This window comes from Pipistrellus hanaki, assembly GCF_964339955.1.
Source record: "Pipistrellus hanaki genome assembly, chromosome: 1".
Classification (NCBI taxonomy): domain Eukaryota; kingdom Metazoa; phylum Chordata; class Mammalia; order Chiroptera; family Vespertilionidae; genus Pipistrellus; species Pipistrellus hanaki.
The window spans coordinates 171,006,230-171,029,455 of NC_140503.1; the positions used below are offsets into that span (position 1 = coordinate 171,006,230).

Here is a 23,226-nt window from a genome sequence, read left to right on the forward strand (position 1 = left end):
ATTAGATTTTGTTCATTTCTTTGACTAAAAATATGTTTCTTGGTCATGTTGCTATCAATACTAAGATTGTTACTAAGACTTCATACCCATGGTTTATGAGGTTGGCAAAAGCACTACAAGACAGTGGGGGTTATTTGTTATTTAAAATTTAAATACTTCTATGGAGATAATGGATGCATCTTCTAGAATGGAAGGAGACTAATACAATCTTCTACCTATTGGCTAGCTTGAAACGTAGGGAGTAGTGCCACATTGAGAAGGAGGTGAGGAGATTAAAACAGCTGAAGTAGTCAAATACATCCTTGTGAGGTGAATTCATTGTTGTGCACTCATGTATAGTTTCTATCCCATTGTCCATTGCTCAATGGGATAAGTTTTATGACCAAATTCTGGAAGGTGAATAAAACAGTGTCATATACAGGATTACTGATCCAGAGCACCATATTATTTAAGAAGGTTGTCTGCAGCACTTGGATTCTAGAGGAAATTCCCATTGGATACTAAGATCTTCATAATCTATGCAAATTTCAAAAAAGGTTTGTCTATATAATTCTACTCTAATTTTTTTAGCCTTTAATCTTGCTTCTAATTCTTCCCAAATCTTTGACCAACCAATTAATCCATTGGTCACTGCCCATAAAGTCTGTAGATTTGTAAAGCAAGCCATTCTTCTTATAATTCTGTCAATGTTTATTTTCTGTAGCTTAAGGTGGTAATTGCTTCATTTACATAATATTTTATAACTTTCAAATGAATGAAAAATTTCATTTTTTCATTGACATTTTCAGCTAAAGTCAATTCTTTTTTTTTTTTAGAAAACAGCAAGATTTAATGTTTCAAATGCAAATGTTAAATAAAACTATCAAATAAAACTATCCTATCTAATAAAATGGTAATATGCAAATTAACCATCACTCCATCACAAAGGTGGTGGTCCCCATAGCCACAAGGTGGTGGTGCCCAGTCCTCTCAGCCCCACTGGAGTCCCTCAGTCCTGGGCGGGGGGAGGGAAGGATGGCCACTGAGAGTGGGCAACATGAGCAGCCTGGCAGAATGCTTGCTTTAGCACCAGGGTGATGAGGCAAGTGTTCCACACCAGGCTGAGTGGCTCTCTGGGCTGCAGAGAGCCTCTGGGCAGTGGGTGCTGAGTGGCCAAGCCACACAGAGACCTATTGGTGCATGAATTCGTGTGCAGGGCTACTAATAAATTTATAATAGTGAAAACCAAAAAGGCCTTGACCTTTCTGATGTAAAACACTAACCACTGCTGACCCCAGGATAGTCTGAGGCTACACCCCTCTCCCCCATTGCTCCCAGAATGTAGTGCCTGTATTCAGGGACTTGCTCAGTCTCTGGCAGTGGGCTTCTTGTTGCAGAAGCTGAGTGCCAGAGACAAGAAGCAAGAGGGCAATGGTGAGGTTGTGAGGTCAGGGAATCTGAAGCAGTGCAGCAGGCCTCGCCCTTCTGGAGTCTACATTCTACGTAGCATATGTAGAAAGGGCCTGACCTGGTTGGCAGTAGTCAGGGGTGGTCCCCTGCCATGGCCAGCCTGACAGGTTGAACCGGGCTGAGGTAGGGAGGAGGGAATTGAGAAAAGAAAGACAGGAAAGTGGGGCCTGGAGGACTACAGGTAGCCATCGACCGACTGCAGTAGGTTTATTAACTGTGCAATGCTTTTTAAAAATATATTTTATTGACTTTTTACAGAGAGGAAGAGAGAGGGATAGAGAGTTAGAAACATCGATGAGAGAGAATCATCGACCAGCTGCCTCTTGCACACACCCTACTGGGGATGTGCCCGCAACCAAGGTACATGCCCTTGACCGGAATCGAACCTGGGACTTTTCAGTCCACAGGCCAACGCTCTATCCACTGAGCCAAACCAGTTTCGGCTGCGCAATGCTTTTTATACACAAAACACTGAATAGGAGGTCTGTCAAGAGGAATGTATTCTTTGTTCCTCTTAATCTCTAAGGGAGAGACAGAGGAGAAGGACAAATTCTTGGTACAGCAAATCTTAGTAAATGGTTACAGATTTCTTGGTAAGCCATGAAAGATTGCTCTCATTCTACTGATAGTAGCCATTCAAACAAGTCTGGGAAAACTGTGTGGGTAGGGGGCCAACCTTGCTAGCCCCCCTCGAATGCAAGGACCTTGTCAGCTTACACCCTGTCTCCAACAGTTCGCTGGTGAATGAGCTTGCGTAGAGGAGGTGGCAACTTGTATATATATCAGGGCAGTCAAGGTAAGTGGCCCACAAGAGCTGCTCGCAATGTATCAATAGGAACTGCAAGGCTGGGAAAGTCAGACCTCCTGCCTCAGAATCTTTGCACTTGGTCTGGAAAGCTTTTCTCCAAGTGGCCACATATCTGTCCTCGCCTCCTCCAATTCTTTACTTCAGACTCCCTCCTCAGCAAAATGTTCTTTTTGTGGCCCCTTTCTTCACCCAAAATTCCATTTCAGTCATGATTGGTCCTACTAGCATGTGCACTCCAAGAAGGCAAGGATATTGGGGACTATCTTTTCACTTCCAAAGCTCCAGCTATCTTCCCAGGGCCTAGCACACAGCAGATGCTTAATACATGCTTCCTCAGAAATTCTGCCACCCAGGTTGTCCCTACAGACTTTATCAGCAATACCTACTCGTCCATCTTCGATGCTAAAGCAGACATCGCGCTCAACGACAAGTTCGTGAAGCTGCAGGTGCACAAGGGCCAGGCGCCTACACTCAGCTGCCTTTCCCCAAGGGGAGATGGGCCAGTGGAGGCTCCAGCAGCTGGGCCAATTATTCTCAAATATCAATATAACAACATCTGCATCCTTTGTGAAGAACATACATGATGTATGGAGTCAGATGAGCACCAAAATTATAGGGTGATCATGTCATAAATTCTATAAATTTTTAATCACTATTTTGTAAATCTTTAATATACTGTATGTGAAAAGTCTCCTTTTCAGATAGTCTTCAGTTAGTAATTTAGGGGCATGGCTTCTCAGTTTAGTGCTATTTCCAGTTTGGATCTGAGAGCAGGTGTGAGAAGGACCCACCTACTCCACTACCATCTTGAAAAACCCACATTTACTATTTTTAATCCATTTTTCAGGCTATTATAGTCTCATGTTTAAGTTATCAGTAAACATTTTTAATCAGTTTCCCATCTTTTAAACTTTTGCTTTTCTATGAATTCTATGTCTAGCTGCCAGAATTATTTGCTAAAGGAAAATATTGGTTTTGTGGTTGTCCTTCTTTAAGATTTTAGTAAATAACTTTTGCATATAAATTAAAATTGAAACCATTCTACACTACCTATTGCTTGCTACTTCAATCCAACTTTCCTCTATACCCTACTTCCCACAACTTTCTCTGCAATCCATATGCACTGGAATGTTTTCCAAATACACATGAACTTTTTTCATTCCTCTATTGATTGAGAAATCTGTCCTTTTGCCACACTCTGCCTAGATCCTACCAAGGCTTTCATCTCACCTCAGATGTTATCTACCTCACTACAGTTGTTTCCAATTATTTCATAATGGATTGTTTTGTCTCTGGAATTCTGAACACCCTGTACTCATCATAAGACTCTTATCAATATACTTCCCACAGGTGTCCAAATTGTTTGCTATTTCACATAGGGAAAATGATGTGGAATATGTTTTCAGCTAAACCACTTGTCACCTTCAAACTTAAAGTGGAATGGGTGTTGGTGTGTGTGTGTGTGTGTGTGTGTGAGAGAGAGAGAGAGAGAGAGAGAGAGAGAGAGAGAGAGAGAGAGAGAGAGAGAGAGAGATAAAGAGATAGAGAGAGGGATATATTAACTTTAGGTGGTTCCTATTTGTTATTTTCTTTATTTCCAATCTGGAAAATGAAAAAAATTCCCAGATATCTATTTTATTTCTGTTTTAGTCCCTCAATAAACTTTAACCTTGCATATAATGCAAAAATGTTTCCTTTTAAAGTTAATTTTTAACTTACTGTGGGTTTGTATTGCCATTTGGTCTCTGCACTGGGCAGAAACACCCTAAAACCCCAGCAGAGCAGTGTGTGGCGGAGCTGCTGTCATGTTATCTAAGAAGTGGGCTTTGGCGGTTCTGCTGCTGCAGCTCTGTGGTGCTGGCTGTGGATTCTGTGGAAAGGTTCTGGTGTGGCCCGTGGACATGAGCCATTGGCTTAATATAAAGACCATTCTAGAGGAACTCACAAAGAAAGGACATGAGGTAACAGTGCTGACTTTTCCACATACTCAGCTCATAGACTACAGGAAACCTTCCCCACTGAAATTTGAGGTATTACATCCAGAATATCCAAGAGAATTAATGGAGAAAGCACAAAACAAATTTGTGGACGTAATTTTGAATGACTTGCCAAACTTAACACCCTGGCAATCCACAGTAAGACTGAATGATGTTGTTATTGAAGTAACTGAAAGTGTAAAAACGCTGTGTGAGAGTGCAGTCTACAATCAGACACTCATGAAGAAGCTCCAAGGAACCAACTACGATGTAATGCTTATAGACCCTGTGATGCCCTGTGGAGAGCTGGTGGCTGAATTGCTTGCAGTCCCTTTTGTGCTCACATTAAGAGTGTCTATGGGAGGCATGAAGGAGAAACACTGTGGGAAACTTCCCGCTCTCTCTTCCTATGTTCCTGTTCAGATGGTGGGACTTACCGACCGAATGACCTTTCTGGAAAGAGTAAAAAATACAATGCTTTCTGTTTTCTTTGACTTATGGATCCGGGATTATGACATTCATTTTTGGGACCAGTTTTACAGTGAGGCATTAGGTAAGACATTTTGCTTTTTATTTCAAACTTGTTATCAAAACAATTTAGAAATGTAAGTGGATGAAATATAAGTAAAGGGAAGAAATACATTTTAAATATATATCTTCCATTTAAAACTCTACTAGTAAGAGTAATCAACTGGTTATCAAAACTAAGTGGAAATTGCCAGGACCAGTTTGGCTCAGTGGATAGAGCGTCGGCCTGCAGACTGAAGGGTCCCGGGTTCGATTCCGGTCAAGGGCATGTACCTTGGTTGCCGGCACATCCCCATGGGGGGTGTGCAGGAGGCAGCTGGTCGATGTTTCTCTCTCATCGACGTTTCTAACTCTCTGTCCCTCTAAATTCCTCTCTGTGTAAACTCAATAAAATATATATTTAAAAAAAAAAAAAAAACTAAGTGGAAATGGGAACAAAAAATCTCTAGCCATGGTTACTCTGCCTTTATAATTATCAAATAATTTCTCATAAGAAAACTTGATACTTGTGAGGAATGTTTGTCATATTTGGATATTACATAAATATAGAACATTGAGTTTCCATATTAGAGGAAGTTATAGCTATTCTTGGGGAAGACAGTATAATGTTTATCCAAAGAGCATGATAACCTACTTGTCTGATACCAGTAATAAGCTAAAATATGATTATGAACAAATATATTTAATTCATCTGTATCCACTCAAAAAATTTTTTATAATTAGTGATGATTACACTCAATTTTATAGCATTTTTACTAGAACAGAGTGTCGGCCATTCTTTGTTTGACTTTAGTGTTGAGAGTATTAAAAAGCTGTATTATTCTAGAAGACCTAAACTGAATTTTGCCTTGATGGCTAATCATAAAGTTAGTGGTGTATTTTCCTATTTAAGTTATAGTCTAATTCCCTCTACACAACTCCCCCCCTCCCCCAGGAAGACCAACTACATTATGTGAGACTCTGGGGAAAGCTGAAATTTGGTTAATTCGAACATACTGGGATTTTGAATTTCCTCGTCCATACTTACCTAATTTTGAATTTGTTGGAGGATTACACTGCAAACCTGCCAAACCATTACCTAAGGTAAGACTACAACATTGATGGACTTTATATACCATATGATATGATACCTGATTTCCTTTTCTAGCTTAAAGTCTTGGTAAGAAAACGTGATATCGAATATTATTGGATAGGCAACTCTATTTCCATGCTAGAGGGCTCTTGTGAGTTTTTTATAGGTGTTTAGAGATTATATTGGGAAATTAGGCTGAAAAAATGGCATGATTAAAGCACACCTTAAAATATCATTATTTTTACAATATGGATAATTGATAGGAGCAACTGGAAACTGGGGCCATTGAAAATCACTAAGGACACTGCTGTAGTATTCTTCACAAGTGTGACAAAGTTATGAAAATGGGCATATATTACGATGGTTGAGAAATAAACATGTTTTCATGAGACATGGGGATAAGTTCCACACTATCTTCTGGGTGAGAGAAGAAGTAAGAGTTAAATGAAGAGAAGGAAATGAAGATGACTCTTGGATTTTAATTTTGAATGTTTGTTTGATAGTGATGGCTTCTACTGAAATAGAAAACATAAAATAAAATTTATTTAAGACTAATACAATGAGTTCTATATTGTGACTATTTACTTAAAGGAACAAGCTGAATTTTCAGGTAGAATTTTCTACAAGTCATTTAGGTAATAGATGGTCTCAAGCTCAACACACAGCAAAGGAAATATTGGAGGTCACCAGCATAAGTGTTCAAAAAAATGAGAGACCCAATCTTGGCTTGATTCTTTACCAACCTGATGACAGGTTTCTTTTTGAATAAAAAAGATAATTGTATACCACATTCTTAAATCTTCAAAGAAAAAAACGTAGAATGTCAGGGATGTTAAAACAAACCAGAATTGAGAAACAAATGAGTAATACATAAGCATTACGCAGGTATTGTGTGAATCTATCAATAGTGAGTGAAGAGGAAAGCCCACATTTACTTGTACTGTGAGAATATTTTAAAAATATTTTTAGAAAGTTTATAGGATACATGATGTTCCTAGGAAAATTCTTGATTTATTTTACAGAGGGCTCTTAGAAATGGAAGGCTCCAGCATGGATTATGAAACTGTGGCTGTCAGCGTCTGGCATGGAGCCAGAGCAGGTGCTAGAAAAACAGGCACAGGTTTCAGAAAATCCTCATTCTGAGAATAATCCCACAGATAATAGTGAGAGGATTATCAAAACTGAGAATATTAATGCAGAAAAATCATCAAAACAGAAAGTGGATCTGCAGGCTTTGCCAAATGTACCTACCTGGATCAGATTGTTGTGCCTATCTTATTACAGAAAATTGCTGTACTTGCAAAGGAAAGATTACTAAATCCTTTTGAATTTCTAGCATCATATATTTTTTAAAAAACAAGTCAGAGTTGGATAGAAATAAGATAGAAACTGACTTATTGGGAAGAAGAGAAAAATTTGGTTTATATGATTAAGAAGCAGCTTTAACAGTCATAACTCCCTCAACCCCTTTTTAGAAGTATAAGAAACTTCAGAATAACAATTTATTTCTAGAGTTGCAGAAGAAAAAGTATTACACTTATTTTTATTTAATCACAATACTTATTTAATTAGTGTATTCTGTGCATTTTTTCTCTGATTATCCTTAAATTTGTTTCCAAATTACCTTCAAAATGAACTGTTAAGACACAAAAGAAAGCAAAAGTGATGATGACAGGCCAGTCAATCAGAACACACACACACACACACACACACACACACACACATTTTATTCAATCTCCATGTGTTTGGGAAGGTGAATCAAAATAATAGCAAGATAATTTCTGTGGGGTCAAATATGTCCTCCTAATATTAATGAAGCTGACATAGTCAACTTTGACATCATCTCTTTTCTGGTCATTTAATGGTCTTTAATTGGGGAATATGTGATTCCAGAGTTGCCACAAAAGCTGTCACAGGAAATACATGATGCATGTCTAGAGGATATTGTTCTCATAGAATATGATCTGACTGGGCCCAAACTCAGAGTTTTCCATGGCCAACTTGCACAGCTCTAAATGGTGAGGCAGTTTAATTTACAGAAGTAGCTATGTATCAACTTGATGCTAAGGCTGAAATTAAGAACATGTAGCTAGTGTCCACTGAGTTGGTAGTTCTATAGATCAGAAAGACAGGCAATCACTATCTTCTAAAAGTAATTTGTGATTATGGAGCCTTTTTAATATGTTATATCTCTTTTTCCTATACATTACTATTACTATACTGGAGGCCCAATGCATGAAATCTATGCAAGAGTAGGTCTTCCTTCCCCGGGCTGCAGGCACCCCTTACCTCTGGCATCCAGGACCCAGGCTGGTTTCCCTCCAGCCACCTGCTTGCACTTGGGGCCTAGACTGGCTTTTCTCCAGCCAATGGCAGGTACCCATGACCCCAGCTTTGCTCTGGGCCCTGCTTTGTCTGGAACAATTTCTGGAATGACATCCAGAAGGAGCCTTGTCTAATTAGCATATTAGCCTTTTATTATTATAGATACCACAATTCTAACAAATATCTACTTCAGCAGACTTGAACATAAGAAAATTATCAATGAAGCTATAGGCAGATCAACACAGTAATGATTTATAGATGTAAACTGTCAGATGCCTAATTCAGACCCATTTGGGGGCTTTCTTTTCAGGAATATTGTTATGAGCTTATGAAGAACTCAGTTATTAATAAAATTAAACATGGTTAGTAACATGAAAGTCCATCAACCATGAAATGTACTGTATTCTTATCACCTAACCCTCTGATATAAAGGTTTGAATCTATGATTATTCACTAATCAATGATACGTATGTAAGCCAAAGATTTTATTTATCTATTTATTATAATTAATTTTATTGAGGTGACATTGGTTAATAAATTTATATAACTTTCAAGTGTATAAATCTACAATACATTATCTGTAATTGCATTATATATTTCCTTGTAAAGAGAGTAGGTGGTTCTAAATGTCAAAGATTTTTTAAAAAAATATATTTTATTGATTTTTTTACAGAGAGGAAGGGAGAGAGACAGAGAGTTAGAAACGTCAATGAGAGAAAAACATCAACCAGCCGCCTTTGACCGGAATTGAACCTGGGACCCTTCAGTCCACAGATCGATGCTCTACCATTGAGCCAAACCGGTTTTGGCTAAATATCAAAGATTTTTTTAAAAATCTAACCAGGCCTCTGACAATTCCCTTGAATCTTTAATTTAAAGTATAAAAGAGTTTTATTATTTCCTAACATACTATATATCTGTAATACAAAGAATTGTTTCTCTACAGGAAATAGAAGAATTTGTCCAGAGCTCAGGAAAAGATGGTATTGTGGTGTTTTCTCTGGGTTCAATCATCCAAAATCTCACAGAAGAAAAGGGCAATCTTATTGCCTCAGCCCTTGCCCAGATTCCACAGAAGGTTAGTACAACCTTTAATCCTTCTGGGCTGGTGTCTTTCCCACTGAAAGTTGAATCTCATTTTACACTTAACATATCAGGTACCAGCATTAAGTAAAAATTTGTAAAACATTACAATAGTGAGTGTAGGCATATTTGGACCTTGCTTGCTGAGCTTTGCTGTTACAATTATTTGTTTTCTATGAAATAGAGATGAAAACATTAAGCACCATTTTTCATGAAATCTTAAGGCCTATTCTAATGATTCCCAAAATAGATCTGAAGTGTATTTATTCCAGGAGCAAGAAAAGGGAGAAGTGAAATGACAAACATAGGTATGAAGGCTGCATTAGAATATCCTCCTTGTATTTGTTTGAATTAGGACTTGATTCATCATAGTTGAGCACAGAAGTAGAAATCTGGATTTATTTAGCATTTTAATTAACATTTTCTAGAATTAAAAGGCCATAGAAATGTTAATATAGTCTAGCAATTTTCATGTCATAACATGATATTCAATTCATTTTAATGTTATCACCACCATCTTAGATTATAGCTCTTTATATATTGTTATTTATGAAATATGCAACAGGTTTTTTTATTTGTTCATTTGGTTAAAGTCCATAAAATTCTATAAAAATTAACATATAATTTCAAATATGATAATTGCAGAAACCAAACCAAACAGAATACTTCACCAAATTTTGGGATATAAGCAAAAGCACTACCTTATTTTACTTTCAAAAAAAGAAGTTGTGGGAGAAAAAAAGAAAGAAATGGAGGATGAAATGATAACCAGTCATCCAAAAAATAAGTAGCTAAAATCTAAAGCAATGTTATTTGTAAGAAACATAAATATGAATATAAAGCTAGGATTGCCAGTGACAAAAATTTATACAGAGATCCTGTGGTCATAAAAATTTTAACTCCAAAACTCTGATTCATTAGGCTAGCATGGCATTATTTTCTAATTCTTCACTAACAATCTCACTCTGGAAAGTTCTTAGTGATAATAGACAAAATTATAGCAGGCAACTACCACAAACTCTTTTTTAAAAGGTTGTTATAAGCAGTCCCACTATTTCTTTGTGTTTATAAAGTACACCTCTATACTCTCTCCTCAACTATCACCTAAAATAGAGTAGATGCATGATGTATACAAACTGTACAACCTTAAAACATCATTATCCTGTGTTATTACTTGTGAAATATATTAACTGTCTTCCACAGGTTTTATGGAGATACAAAGGGAAGAAACCAGCCAAATTAGGAGCCAACACTCAGCTCTTTGATTGGCTACCCCAGAATGATCTTCTTGGTAAGACTAAGTGGAAGAAGGGGTATATAGTAATTGAAGGACAAGTTGATTAATTGTTTAAGAGCTAATCTATATATATAAAGAGCCAGGGTTGTAACATCCACAATGACCGGAGGCTCAACTGTTCTTCAGGTCTGCACATGTAGCAGGCAAGAGGTAGAGAATGGTGTGGCTGATCAGCTGTGGCAATGGCTGATGGCAAGACCTGGATAGAAAAGCAGGGTGATCAGACCCTACCTCTCTCCTGGCCTCACCAGCAGCCAAGCCTCTCTCTCTCTCTCCAAGAGGTCAGCAGTTCAGCTGCTCACCAGCAGCCTGGGGCTGCTGCTGATTAACCCCCCTCCCCCTACCCTCTAAGATCAGGTCTGGAGATAGATCCAGAGCTGCTGACTGGAATAGAAAATGACTAATCAGAAACAAATCTGGGTGAACTGCAAAGGCAGAACCTAAGGTGGGGGCTGAGGAGCGGTTTTAAGAGCAACAGTTATTTGGTGTAAGGTGTAAGAAAGTGATTCTATTTTTTAATGACCAGTTTGGCAGTATAGTGCATATGGTTGGCTATCAGTACAGATATAGGGATTATGTGTTTTTGTCTTCCAAGAGCATCTTCTCCTGCTGAAAAAGGCTCCTTACCCCCCATTTAAGCAATCCTATCCTATATAACCTATCTATACTAATATAAGGGTGATAGGCTAATTAGACCAGGTTGATTGTCCAACTTCCTTCTGAACAAAGCCAGGTGGTGGAGGTCGAGGCAAAGGCAGTTAGGAGTGATCAAGCTGGCAGGGGAGGGCAGTTAGGGGCAATCAAGCAGGCAGGCAGAGGCAGTTAGGGGTGATCAGGCAAGAAGAGAGGTTAGGGATGATCAGGCAGACGGGGGGGGGGGGGAGGGAGGGACAGTCAGGCCAGCAAGGGGGGTGGGGGGAGGGACAGTCAGGCCAGCAAGCGGGGGAAGATAAGAGTAATTAGACCAGCAGGTGGGCAAGGTACAGGTGATCAGACCAGCAGGAGAGGAAGATCAAGGTGATCAGGTTAGCAGGCAGAGGAGTTAGGTGGTGATCTGGTAAGCAGGCAGATGAGTGGTTAGGAGCCAGTAGTCCCGGATTGCTAGAGGGATATCCGACTCCATCCACAGGGATGGAGCTTAAACCGGCAGTCAGACATTCCCTGAAGGGTTCCAGGGTGCAGGCCAGGGTGAGGTAGGGTTTGATCACCTAACACAAATTTCATGTACCAGGCCTCCAGTAATAACATAAAAACTATTATCAACAAATACTTAACAATAGTAAATATTTTTCATTTTACCTCCAATTCAAAAAGACATCTATATTAATAAAAGAGAAACATGCAAATTGACTATACCTCTGCTATGCCCACAAGCCATGCCCATCAGCCAATTATAAGTGAGGATGAAAATTAACCCAACCAAGATGGCTGCAGCCACATAGCAAGCAGGAGGCTTGGTTTTCCCTGGAAATGGAGGAAGCCAAGCTTCCTGCCCACTCTGGCTCACCTTGGCCTCTGCTCAAGGCTACAAAGTTTCAATTATAGAAGATAAATAAATCCCAGCAAAAATGGCAGCAGCTAGAGAGCAGGAGGTTTGGGTTGCCATCAGCAATGGAGGAAGCCAAGCTTCCTGGCCAGCCCTGTCCTCTGCTCAAAGCTACAAAATTTAAATTATAGAAAATAAATAAATCCAAGATACAAGGGCCTCCCCGTGGGTTTCCAGGGGGCATGGCTGACCTGCAAACCACCACAGGCTCCTCACCCAGGCCATCCCATGCTGCAAGGGAATCCCCACCCTGATCCGGGACACCCTTTATGGCAAACCAGCTGGCCCACACCCTTGCACCAGGCCTCTATCCTATTTAATAAAAGAGTAATATGCAAATTGAATGTCACTCCAACATACAAGGTGGCTGCCTCTAGGTGGTCAAAGATGGCTGTCCCCATGTGAACACAAGAAGGCCACCATAGATGGCCAGCAGGGGAGGGGAGCTGGGAGGGCCCAGATCTGCAAGGGAGGGCAGTTGGGGGCCATCAGGCCTGCAGGGGAGGGCAGTTAGGGATAATCAGGCTGGCAGGGGAGTGGTTAGGGGAAGATCAGGCTGTCAGACAGAAGTGGTTAGTGGCAATAGGAAGGCAGGCAGGTGAGCAGTTGGGAGCCATAAGTCCTGGATTGTGAAGGGATGTCTGACTGTCTAAGGAATCCCAGATTGGAGAGGGTACAGGCTGGGCGGAGGGACACCCCCCCCATGTATGAATTTTATGCACCAGGCCTCTAGTAATTAAATATTTGACCATTCATTTTATAGATTCATACTTGCTATGAATTTAGATAAGAGGTTCAGGTAATACAGAGGGAATTAATGCCTCATTTTCCTGGGATAACAATTTTATGTGGTAACAGTGCCCCACAGGAAATATTGTAGAAAATACGGCCTTCTTCCGTAACTTATCCCATAGCTTCCTCTTCTGTCTCTGAATTTCTGTTCATGCATTACAATAAAAACTACAGGCCCACTGCACAATATTCATGCAAGAATAGGCCTTCCTTCTCCTGGCTTCACTCCCAGCTGCCCAGGAGCCAGCAAGTCCCCACTCTTCCGCCCAGCAGCCAGCAAGTCCTCACTTCTGTCCAATGCACCACTCCAGTAGTTTTCTCCACCATCCTTCTTTCCCTCATAGCAGGCTTCATGGAGCGGTGTGATTGGCTGTGGGCATAGTGGAGTGATGGCTCTGATTGGCTGTGGGCATAGTGGAGTGGTGACTAATTTGCATATTTCTCTTTTATTAGGTAAGATTTTCACCTGCTTCTCATTCCATCCCCAAACTAGGTCATCCAAAAACCAAAGCTTTTATCACTCACGGTGGAATAAATGGGATCTATGAAGGTATTTATCATGGGATTCCTATGGTGGGAATTCCCATGTTTGCTGATCAGCATGATAACATTGCTCACATGAAGGCCAAAGGAGCGGCTGTGGAGGTGAACATGCACACAATGACAAGTGCTGACTTGCTCAAGGCCGTGAGAACAGTCATTAATGATCCTTCGTAAGTACTACTTCCTTCTAAAGGATTTCCATTAATTGTATTAAGCACCAGACAAGAAAACATTAGAGATAATACTTACCTTTTAATGGATCTTTTCCCATAATCTTGGACCATTCATGATCTTGGTCTTGGAAATCTTTTGGAAATCATATTTCATTCAATGTCACCCTTCAGAAAAATTAAGCTTCAATTAACAACACTTTTATTTTTATTATTTTTTCTATTCCCCTATTTGACCGCATGTTAATAATATGTATTTACCATCTCCCTACTATACGTGTTAAATGCTATACAATGAGCAGCTTTCATGTAGCAATTCTGTGGCCCTTAGATTAATTTTTATAACATGTATCATGTGACAAAAAACAAAACAAAATTTCATTCATTTCTTTCTTTTTTGCCTTCTTCCTCATAATATGTATCATGTGGCAAACAGAATTAAATTTCATTCATTTATTTCTCTTTTGCCTTTTCCTTATTTGCCTTCCAGCTATAAAGAGAATGTGATGAGATTATCAAGGATTCACCATGATCAACCTGTAAAGCCTCTAGATAGAGCAGTCTTCTGGATCGAGTATGTCATGCGCCACAAAGGAGCCAAACACCTGCGGCCAGCTGTTCACAACCTCACCTGGGTCCAGTACCACTCTTTGGATGTGATTGGGTTTCTGCTGGCCTGTGCAGCATCTGCTATATTCTTGATCAAAAAATGTTGTTTATTTTCTTGTCGAAAATTTGGTAAAGCAGGAAAGAGAAAAAAGAGAGAATAGATCTTTCCAACTTAAGCAGACTTGAATGGACAACCCTGCACCTCCTTCTTGTTTTCAAATTTGGCCTTTAATCAACAAATATTTCTGTGTGCCTTTTATGTACAAGGGACAGTGCTGAGCATGTCTTTAGACATTAAAGATAACCAATGGAATGATTTCCCCGCCAACAAGTGAAGATGTCAGTAATGTTTTAAAAGTAAAAAGGTTATTTTAAGAAATGTAAAGAATTATATAAAAAATTATTTAATTAATTTTAATGAGATTTTTAAAGACCAGTGCCATTGATAATCTGAATGTTGAATGTCAATTTATTATATTTTAAAATAATTTGTATTTATAATTTAAGTAATCCTATATAATAAAGAGGCAATATGCAAATTGACCCTCACACCATCACACCATAACAAGCTTGCTGTGCCCTCAGCAGAGGCAGGGTTCCCATAACACAAGATGGCTGGGCCCATAGGGGAGGTAGGGTTCCCGTAATGAACCACATAAGTGATCAGCAGGGACCTGAGGCTGCATGGCTCCAGGCTGGGGCAGGGGACCTAAGGCAGAGCCCCCAGCCCAGTGAGGCTTGATGGGGGATCCCAGGCCACACCCTCCACCCTGACATCAGGTCAGGTGACCTCAGGCTGTATCTCCCGTACCTGCGCCAGGCCAGGGGACCTGAGGTTGCACTGGGGAACCTAAGGCTGTGCCTCCCTGCCAGGCCGTGGGCCAGGGGAACTGAGGCTGTACCCCCAACCCAACAAGGCTTGATTCGGGCACAGAGGCTGTGACCCCTGCCCTGCCTGTGGGGCTTGACAGGGGACGTGAGGCTATGCCCCTACCGGCCACCAAACCAGGGAACCTGAGGCTGCATCTCCCCCTGAAAGAGCTTCATGGGGGTAGGGTTGGCCAGGTCTTGGTCTCTTGTGATTTTGAGGTGTACACAGGTGTTGGCACTTGACTCTGGGTCCAACAGTTTGCCCCAGACTCTGACAGGAGAAAGTTTTCATATACATTTTACTAATTTTCTTTCATCTCTAACATCTTATATTATAGAGAAAGGACAAACAGCATTATTAAAATGCACTGGGCCACTAGTAGTACTTGTATAATCAAAGAAATTATTTCCTACAAAAAAAAAAATCCTATTGTCTGAAGGTAAGATCATTGTAATTTTTTAGTCTCTATATTCTATAAATTCATTACATATGATTTCATTCATATCCTATCTAATAAAGAGGGAATATGCAAATTGACCATCATGCCATCATAAAGTGGTGGTGCCCATAGCAACAAGATGGTGGAACCCAGTTCGTCCACCTGCCACCAGAGTCCCACAGTCCCTTCAGCTCAGCTGGGAGAGTGGGAGGCGGCAGGTGAATGGTGTGACTGGAACTACCATGTGCCCCCAAGCCACCCAGGCCCAGCCAGATGGTAACTGCCCAGCCAATGCCCAAGGTGCCCTGGTGAGCAGAGAAACCTTTGTTAGGTTATATACAACCAACTTATTGTGGATTTAAGAGGAGGTATAAGGGGATCATCTAACTTTGCCATGCTGCTGGCATTAGTATTTCTATCTGCCACACACAGCACTTAAGGTAATATGTTCTAAGTCATAATGAATTTAATGCATCCACGATATTCAGTTGATAACACTAACGTCCTAGATGAACTGAAAAAAATGTAACTTACAGATTACTTCTTGAATAGGTTATGCTTACATAACCCACATGTGGCATAGTTTCCATATTAATAAAAATTGGCTTAATAAGCTTTTAACAGAATAGACAGTTAATGGTGCATTTTCTTGTTAACCACACTAAAGGGACTATTCCAACTCAGAATAACTCAGTTTCCCTGTGAATAACAATGTTCCTTTCCAAATATAGAAATTTTAATGAAAACTATCCTTACATAAAGTGTGGATAATGAAGGGAACAAAGGGAAATGATGAGGCGTCCAGAGAAACTAACAACAGTGACTTAGAAGGTATTTGATTATTACTAATTGAGTTAGTGAATGAATAATGAATACTTCTATTTACTAGGCTGACAGAGTCTACCATAGCAGAAAAAGAAAAAGAAATACTGATTACAACAAATATAAGGTAAGTGAAAAACCTGAAGTGTATAAGTCAGGAACCATAACAAATTTAGTAGATAAAGTAAAAGAGCAATAAATCCTAGGCCATGTGAATAAAATTACTGACACATTTTTATCTGATATCAGATTTTGTTGCTGAACCTGGTATATCTTCTTTTAGGGAAATAGTCGGGGCAGAAACTATATGGGAGATAAGAAAATTAGACAAGACAATAGGGGGGTGAGGGGCTGTCCTGGGAGACAGGAGCCAGCTGGGGATGTCAATGGGAGAAAAGGAAGACATATGTAATATGTAAAACTTCCAACAATAAAGAAGTTAAAAATTAACCATAAATAATACAAAATGTGTAGACAATTCTCATAAAGTAGCATTCAGGAAGTAAATTGATGGTGAATGGGAAAGGAAGGTAACATGAAGATTGGGGGATGCAGGCATCAAGATCCATATATGTATTTTATTTCATAACACTGTAAAGTGTGAAATGCTTAGCATAATTTTAAGCACTCTTAATATATGAATTCAAATGATTCTTACAATAATCATTGTTAATATACAAGTTTTACAGATAAGAAAACTCAGGTACAAATGGGTTAAATAATTTTCCTAATGTGATTTATTGGCTAGTGGTTGGGGAAGGATTTTTCCATAAGCAGACAGAGCCAAGAGTAAATATTGTTACCATTAAATTAAATATAGCTCATTTATCAATGTCTGCCTTTTCCTGCAAAAGAGCTCACAAAGAGGAGAGGTTAAAGAGATAGAAAGAAGTAGTACAATAGGACAACAAGCAAGTTCTCAGTATGGACTGCAGTTAGGAAGATGGAAAAAGTGTTATGAGTTTTAAAAATGAATTTTTTTTGACAAAAATGTCAGGATTATCTTGAAGAGACATGAGGTCCTGACTAAGGTCCTGAGGTTGACTGTTTTTATCAGAGGTAGAAGGTAGGATGCTTTATTCATGTAAATGGAGGGGGGGAAAAGATAATTATATGTGTAGGAAAGTTTATAACATTTAGGGAGGAAGTAAAAAATTTGATTCCTCATAAAATAGGATAGGATATAAAATATTCTCTTTCAATTATTACTTCAAGTTTTATGTTGATTAAAATGTTTCCAGCCTGGCTTGCATGGCTCAGTAATTGAGCGTTGACCTATGAACCAGGAGGTTGCAGTTTGATTCCTGGTCAGGGCACATGTCTGGATTGTGGACTTGATCCCCAGTATGGGGTGTGCAAGAGGTAGTTGATCAATGATTCTCATTCATCATTGATGTTTCTATCTCTCTTCCCCTCTCCATTCTTCCCTGAAATCAATATATTTTTTAAATGCTTTCAAAGTCAAGCTATGCAGCACTTACATTTTACCTAGGCTGAACTCACTTTGTTCATCCAATCAACAGCACTTTAAAACCTACCCCAGTTGGAGATCCGTGGTCCCTCCTAGGTATGCCTCCAGGCTTTGGGGGTCACTCCCTATTCCCCTTTCTCCATCTTTGCTCACACTGCTCTTTCTCCCTATTCAGCCACCCTCTTTGATGATGAGAGAAGCTGTTTCAGTAAAAGTTACTTCTCATTGTGTATGAGAAATCCTAGAACCGAGGGGACTGTTTTGTTTTATAGCTCCAAGAATGAGTATTAAGTGGCATATTAAAGTACAGAAAAAGCAATCTTTCTTCCATAATCCTGTATTTTTCCCATTGCTTCCCAAAAATGTCAATGGAATCTCATGTCTCTTCAAGATAATCCTGATATTTTTGTCAAAAAAAATTCATTTTTAAAACTCATAACACTTTTTCCATCTTCCTAACTGCAGTCCATACTGAGAACTTGCTTGCTGTCCTTACCTATTTCTTACTACTTAGCCACTGGAAAAGCAAATAAAGTACAGACATTGGCCATAAATTGGCAAATACCATACACTAGAGACTATAAAGTGGAAATCTTTGTGTCTTGATTGGAGTTGCTGACTTGGAAAATAAGTGCCACATCTATACTATTAAAAGGGTAATATGCTAATTAGACTGGACATCTTTCAGAAGTCCTTCCAGACAAAAGCCACTGTGGCAGCTGCAGAGGCAAAGGCAGTTAGGGACAATCAGGCCTACAGGGGAGGGCAGTTGGGGGCAATCAGGCCAGCAGGGGAGGGCAGTTGGGAGTGATCAGGCTGGCAGGGGAGGGCAGTTGGGAGTTTAGGGGGCAATCTACCTGTTACTGCCTTAAAAATTAAAAAAATCAGTATTTTCCCAGATTGAAAAAAAAAAGCCAACAATATGTTAAAGGTAAACAGATTAGTTTAGAAATAATTATAAAAAATACAGAAAAATTACTAATTTTGTGAAACTTTTAGTTAACAGTAAATGATTTCCTCTAGTGTAATCTTCATTTAAAAATTAACTGTTATATTACTATTTTTTTATTTTGTTTATATTTTTTAATCTTTATTGTTGAGAATTTTAGAGATGTCCCCCTTTATCCCCCCATTGCCTTCTCTATCCAGTTCCCTCCCCACCTCAGGCTTTCACCACCTATTGTCTGTGTCCATATAAGATCTTTGATTAATCTCTTCCCTCCTCTCACTGTTCCCTCTGAGATTCATCAACCTGTTCCATGTTTCCATGCCTCTGGTTCTATTTTATTCATCAGTTTATTCTGTTCATTAGATTCCTTGTTTATTTATTTTACTTTTTAGATTCAATTGTTGATAGATATGTATTAATTGCCATACTACTGTTCATATATTTATTTCTTCTTCTTCTTCTTCTTCTTCTTCTTCTTCTTCTTCTTCTTCTTCTTCTTCTTCTTCTTCTTCTTCTTCTTCCTTTCCCTTCTCCTCCTCTTCCTCTTCCTCTTGTTCTTTTTCTCCTTAAAGAATACCATTCAACATTTCATGTAATACTAGTTTGGTGTTGATAAACTCCTTTAGCTTTTTCTTGTCTGTGAAGATCTTTATCTGACTTTCAGTCCTAAATGAGAGCTTTTCTGGATAGAGTAATCTTAGTTGTAGGACCTTACTATTCATCACTCTGAGTATTTCTTGCCACTCCCTTCTGGCCTGCAAAGGTTCTGTTGAGAAATCAGCCAACAGTCACATGGGCACTATCTTGTAGGTAATTAACTGGATTTTTTTGTGCTGCTTTTAAGATTATTTCTTTGTATTTAACTCTTGGCATTTTAGTTATGCTGTGTCTTGGTATGGACCTCTTTGGGTACCTCTTATTTGAGACTTTCTGTGCTTCCTGGACTTGTAAGTCTATTTCTTTGATCAGGAAGGGGAAGTTTTCAGTCATTATTTCTTCAAAGATATTTTCAGTATCTTGCTCATGCTCTTCTCTTTCTGGAACCCTTATAATGTGAATGTTGTTATTCTTGAAGTTGTCTCAGAGGCTCCTTATACTATATTCACATTTTTTTATTCTTTTTTCTTTTTGTTCCTCTAGTTGGGTGTTTTTTCTTTCTCATATTCCAAATCATTGATTTGATTCTCAGAATCTTCTACTCTATGTTTAATCCCTGTAAATTTTTCTCTATTTCAGTTAGTATATGCTTAATTTCTGACTGGTCCTTTTTCATGTCCTTGAAACTCTCACTAAGTCCTTTGAAACTTACATTTAGTCCCTAGAAACACTCATTAAGATTCTTGATAAACTTTATAATCATTGTTTTGAATTCTGTATCCAGTAGTTTGCTTGTTTCCATTTCATATAATTCTTTTTTTTTTGAGATTACTTCCATTCATATATTGTGGTATGTATCTTTGTCTCCACATTTTGGATTTTTCTATTTGTTTCTATGTAATAGGTAGAGTTGCTATGTCTTTTGGATTGGTAGAGTGGCCTTGTGTGGAGGTGTCCTGTAGGGCCCAGTCATTAATGCTCCCAGTCACCTGAGATGGCCACTCTAGGTGTGCCCCTGTGTGGGTTATGAGCAAAGTCTTATTGTAGTTGATCTTTGATTGCTGTTGGCAACACTGGGAAGAATTGACCTCCAGGTCAGCTGCAACTACAGTAGCCACTTCTTTGGAGCAGAACTTGCTTCAGTGGGGCTTTGGTGTCACTGAGTCTGCTGCTTGAGTGTGTTGCTTATGGATGTGTAGAGTCTGGTGGGGTCTAAAGATGTCCACCAGGTGCACTTCCCCTGGGGATTTTGGGAGGTACAAAGTCAGCCATTTCCTGGGGCCACCAGGCTGGAGCTACAGGGCTACATACACTTTCCATAGTCAGAATATATTGTTCAACTAGTCAAACTCATTTTAGCCAAGAGAGGTGTTTTCTTATCACCATTTCTCATATATATAAAACATTTTTGATATGTCACTATTGTAAAAAAAAAAAAAAATTAAACCTAAGAAAAACATTCCTTTCAAATGGGACCTAATAATCCTTAGTAGAAATGTTATAATTACTTTTTATAACTAATAGGGATTAAAATGCTAATTTAAGATTATAGGGGAGGAGAGAAAAATGGTGGCTGAAGAGGTAGCAGTGTCACGCACCTCATCCTATGGTCAGGCCAGAAAAGCAACTAAATCAGAGAACATCCACCCTGAATTAAAAATTAGACACAGCTGAGGAGACAATTTTAATAATGAATTTAAGAGGACACCTAGGAACACCTCTTGTGAGCCATAATTTGCATGGAACCACCATCATGCCCTGGCAGTGAATGTTGCAGTACCTCTCAGCAGGCTCCCAGACATCTCCAGGGAGCACGCATGCCATCAGAGTTAGCTCCTGCACCAGGCCTCCTCACCAGCCCCAGCACTGGGACCTGCTGCCAGGGCAACCCAGAGCAATCCAAAGAGTGCCGCAGGGCAGCTTTGACTGTGCAACCCAGAGCAACCCATGCCTGCTCCTCCCCAGCTACCAGGAAAGTCCTGCCAGGGACATCCAGAGCAACCCAACACACAACTTACTCCAAGACTGAGTGACCTAGGGCAATATTCCTCCACACTGAGGATGGGTGAACTGTAGTAACACAGTTAAGTGTCTCACTCTGGGCTATAAGAAAGGAGGGACTGTGTGACTCAGAGCAACTTGTACCTGCTTCTCCCCAGATCCTTGGACAGTCCTGCAGAGGCTACCTGGAGCAACCCAACACGCTCCTCACTATGGGCCATATGAAAGCAGCACCAGGGCGACCCAAAGAAAGACAGTGTGCCTAGCCAGTGGGACCACAGGACCACTCTGCAAATATGTTGCCAGGGGGACCTATAATGCCACCCTGCCACAGGTGCTGGGCTACACAGTGAACTGCATGCCCAGAGGGCTCTGTGTCTTCACAGGGAGTCTCATATCTGAGGAACTGTGCATGTGCACCCACCAACCAGAAGCAGACAACTGATAGTCCCAATCAATGGGAGAAGGGTCTACAACTCAGAGCAGAGACAATAAATGCATGAAACTCAAAACATACCCAGCCTCTGGGATAACAATTTTCAGACCATTGTTCTGATAAAGTCTTCAACCTCTCAAATCTCAAGCTGGATGCTCAGGGCCAGAAAGAGACAGCAAAAATGAGGAGGCAAAGAAAACAACCCCCCAAGGAAAGAAAAGGAGGAATCAGCCAGAAAAGGAGCTAAATTAAACAGAGTCATACAATATGTTAAAAAAGCAATTGAGAGTAAGGGTCATACAGTTCATAAACTGGATGGGTGAGAAAATCAACAACTTACGTAAGAATCAAGAAGAAATAAAAACATATATAGCTACAATAAAAATATGATAGAAGGTTCCAACAATAGCCTAGAATCATGGTTGGCAAACTGAGGCTCATGAGCCATATGCAACTCTTTGGCCCCTTGAGTGTGGCTCTTCCACAAAATACCATGGCCTGGGCAAGTCTATTTTGAAGAAGTGGTATTAGAAGAAGTTTAAGTTTAAAAAAACTTGGCTCCCAAAATAAATTTCAATTTTGTACTATTGATATTTGGCTCTGTTGACTAATGAGTTTGCCAACCACTAGCCTAGACAAAAAAAAAAAAAAAAAAAAAAATCAGCAACGACAGCAATCCTAAATGACTCACTAGATTAAGTGAACTTACACAATATCTTGAGAACATTTCACCACAAAGCTACAGAATAAATATTTTTCTCAAGTGCACATGGGACATTTTCACCACATATTGGGACACAGGCAAAGTTTCTTAAAATTCAAGAAAATTGAAATCATATCAAGCATCTTCAAAAATCACAAAGGCATAAAAGAAATCAGTTATAATAAAAACAATTTAAAAAATTTAACCACTTGAAGACTAAATAGCATATTATTAAACAACAATTGGGGGTTCCAAAGAGAACAAAGAGGAAATAAACATCCTGAAAACAAATGACAATGAAAACACAACAATCCAAAATATGAGACACAATGAAAGCAGTCCTGAAAGGAAAGTTCATAGCATTACAGGTCTACCTCAAAAATAAACAAACAAAAAAACACACAAAACAAAACTGGTAATAAATTATTTAATTTTACAACTTAAAGAATTAGAAACACAGCTACAAGAAAAGCTCAGAGCGAGCACAAGAAAGGAATAACAACAATCAGAGCAGAAATAAATGACTTAGAGACCAAAAATAAAAAATTAAAATATTCAAAAGATCAATGAAACCAACACCTAGTTCTCTGAAAGGATTAACAAGATTGATGAAGCTCTAGCCAGGCACACCAAGAAAAAAAGAGAGATGACCCAAATAAATAAAATTAGAAATGAAAGAGACACCACTGAAATATAAATAATTATAAACAGATACTATGAACAACTCAATTCCAACAAA

The 23,226-nt window shown here is 39.3% G+C and overlaps 1 protein-coding gene and 1 pseudogene across 3 annotated transcripts; both read left to right on the plus strand.

Moving 5' to 3' along the window:
- The first annotated feature begins 4,010 nt into the window (after positions 1-4,010).
- LOC311625673 (UDP-glucuronosyltransferase 2A3-like) lies at positions 4,011-23,203 on the plus strand. Of its 2 annotated transcripts, XR_014795552.1 has the most exons (9): positions 4,037-4,786; positions 5,696-5,844; positions 9,105-9,236; positions 10,445-10,532; positions 13,370-13,589; positions 14,080-14,163; positions 15,407-15,508; positions 16,398-16,457; positions 21,507-23,203. XR_014795552.1 is itself a non-coding variant. In XM_084890209.1 (6 exons), the coding sequence occupies exons 1-6, from the start codon at positions 4,063-4,065 to the stop codon at positions 14,357-14,359; spliced, it is 1,593 nt and encodes a 530-aa protein (XP_084746335.1). In that variant the 5' UTR covers positions 4,011-4,062; the 3' UTR covers positions 14,360-14,737. The 2 variants fall into 2 exon arrangements, 1 of the variants encoding a protein (XP_084746335.1); XM_084890209.1 differs by lacking the exons at positions 15,407-15,508; positions 16,398-16,457; positions 21,507-23,203 and having other exon boundaries at positions 4,011-4,786; positions 14,080-14,737.
- Positions 6,918-7,266, plus strand: LOC311612664 (protein dpy-30 homolog; annotated as a pseudogene). Its single transcript has one exon. The product of its transcript is annotated as a protein dpy-30 homolog (transcript).
- Positions 23,204-23,226: the final 23 nt, after the last annotated feature.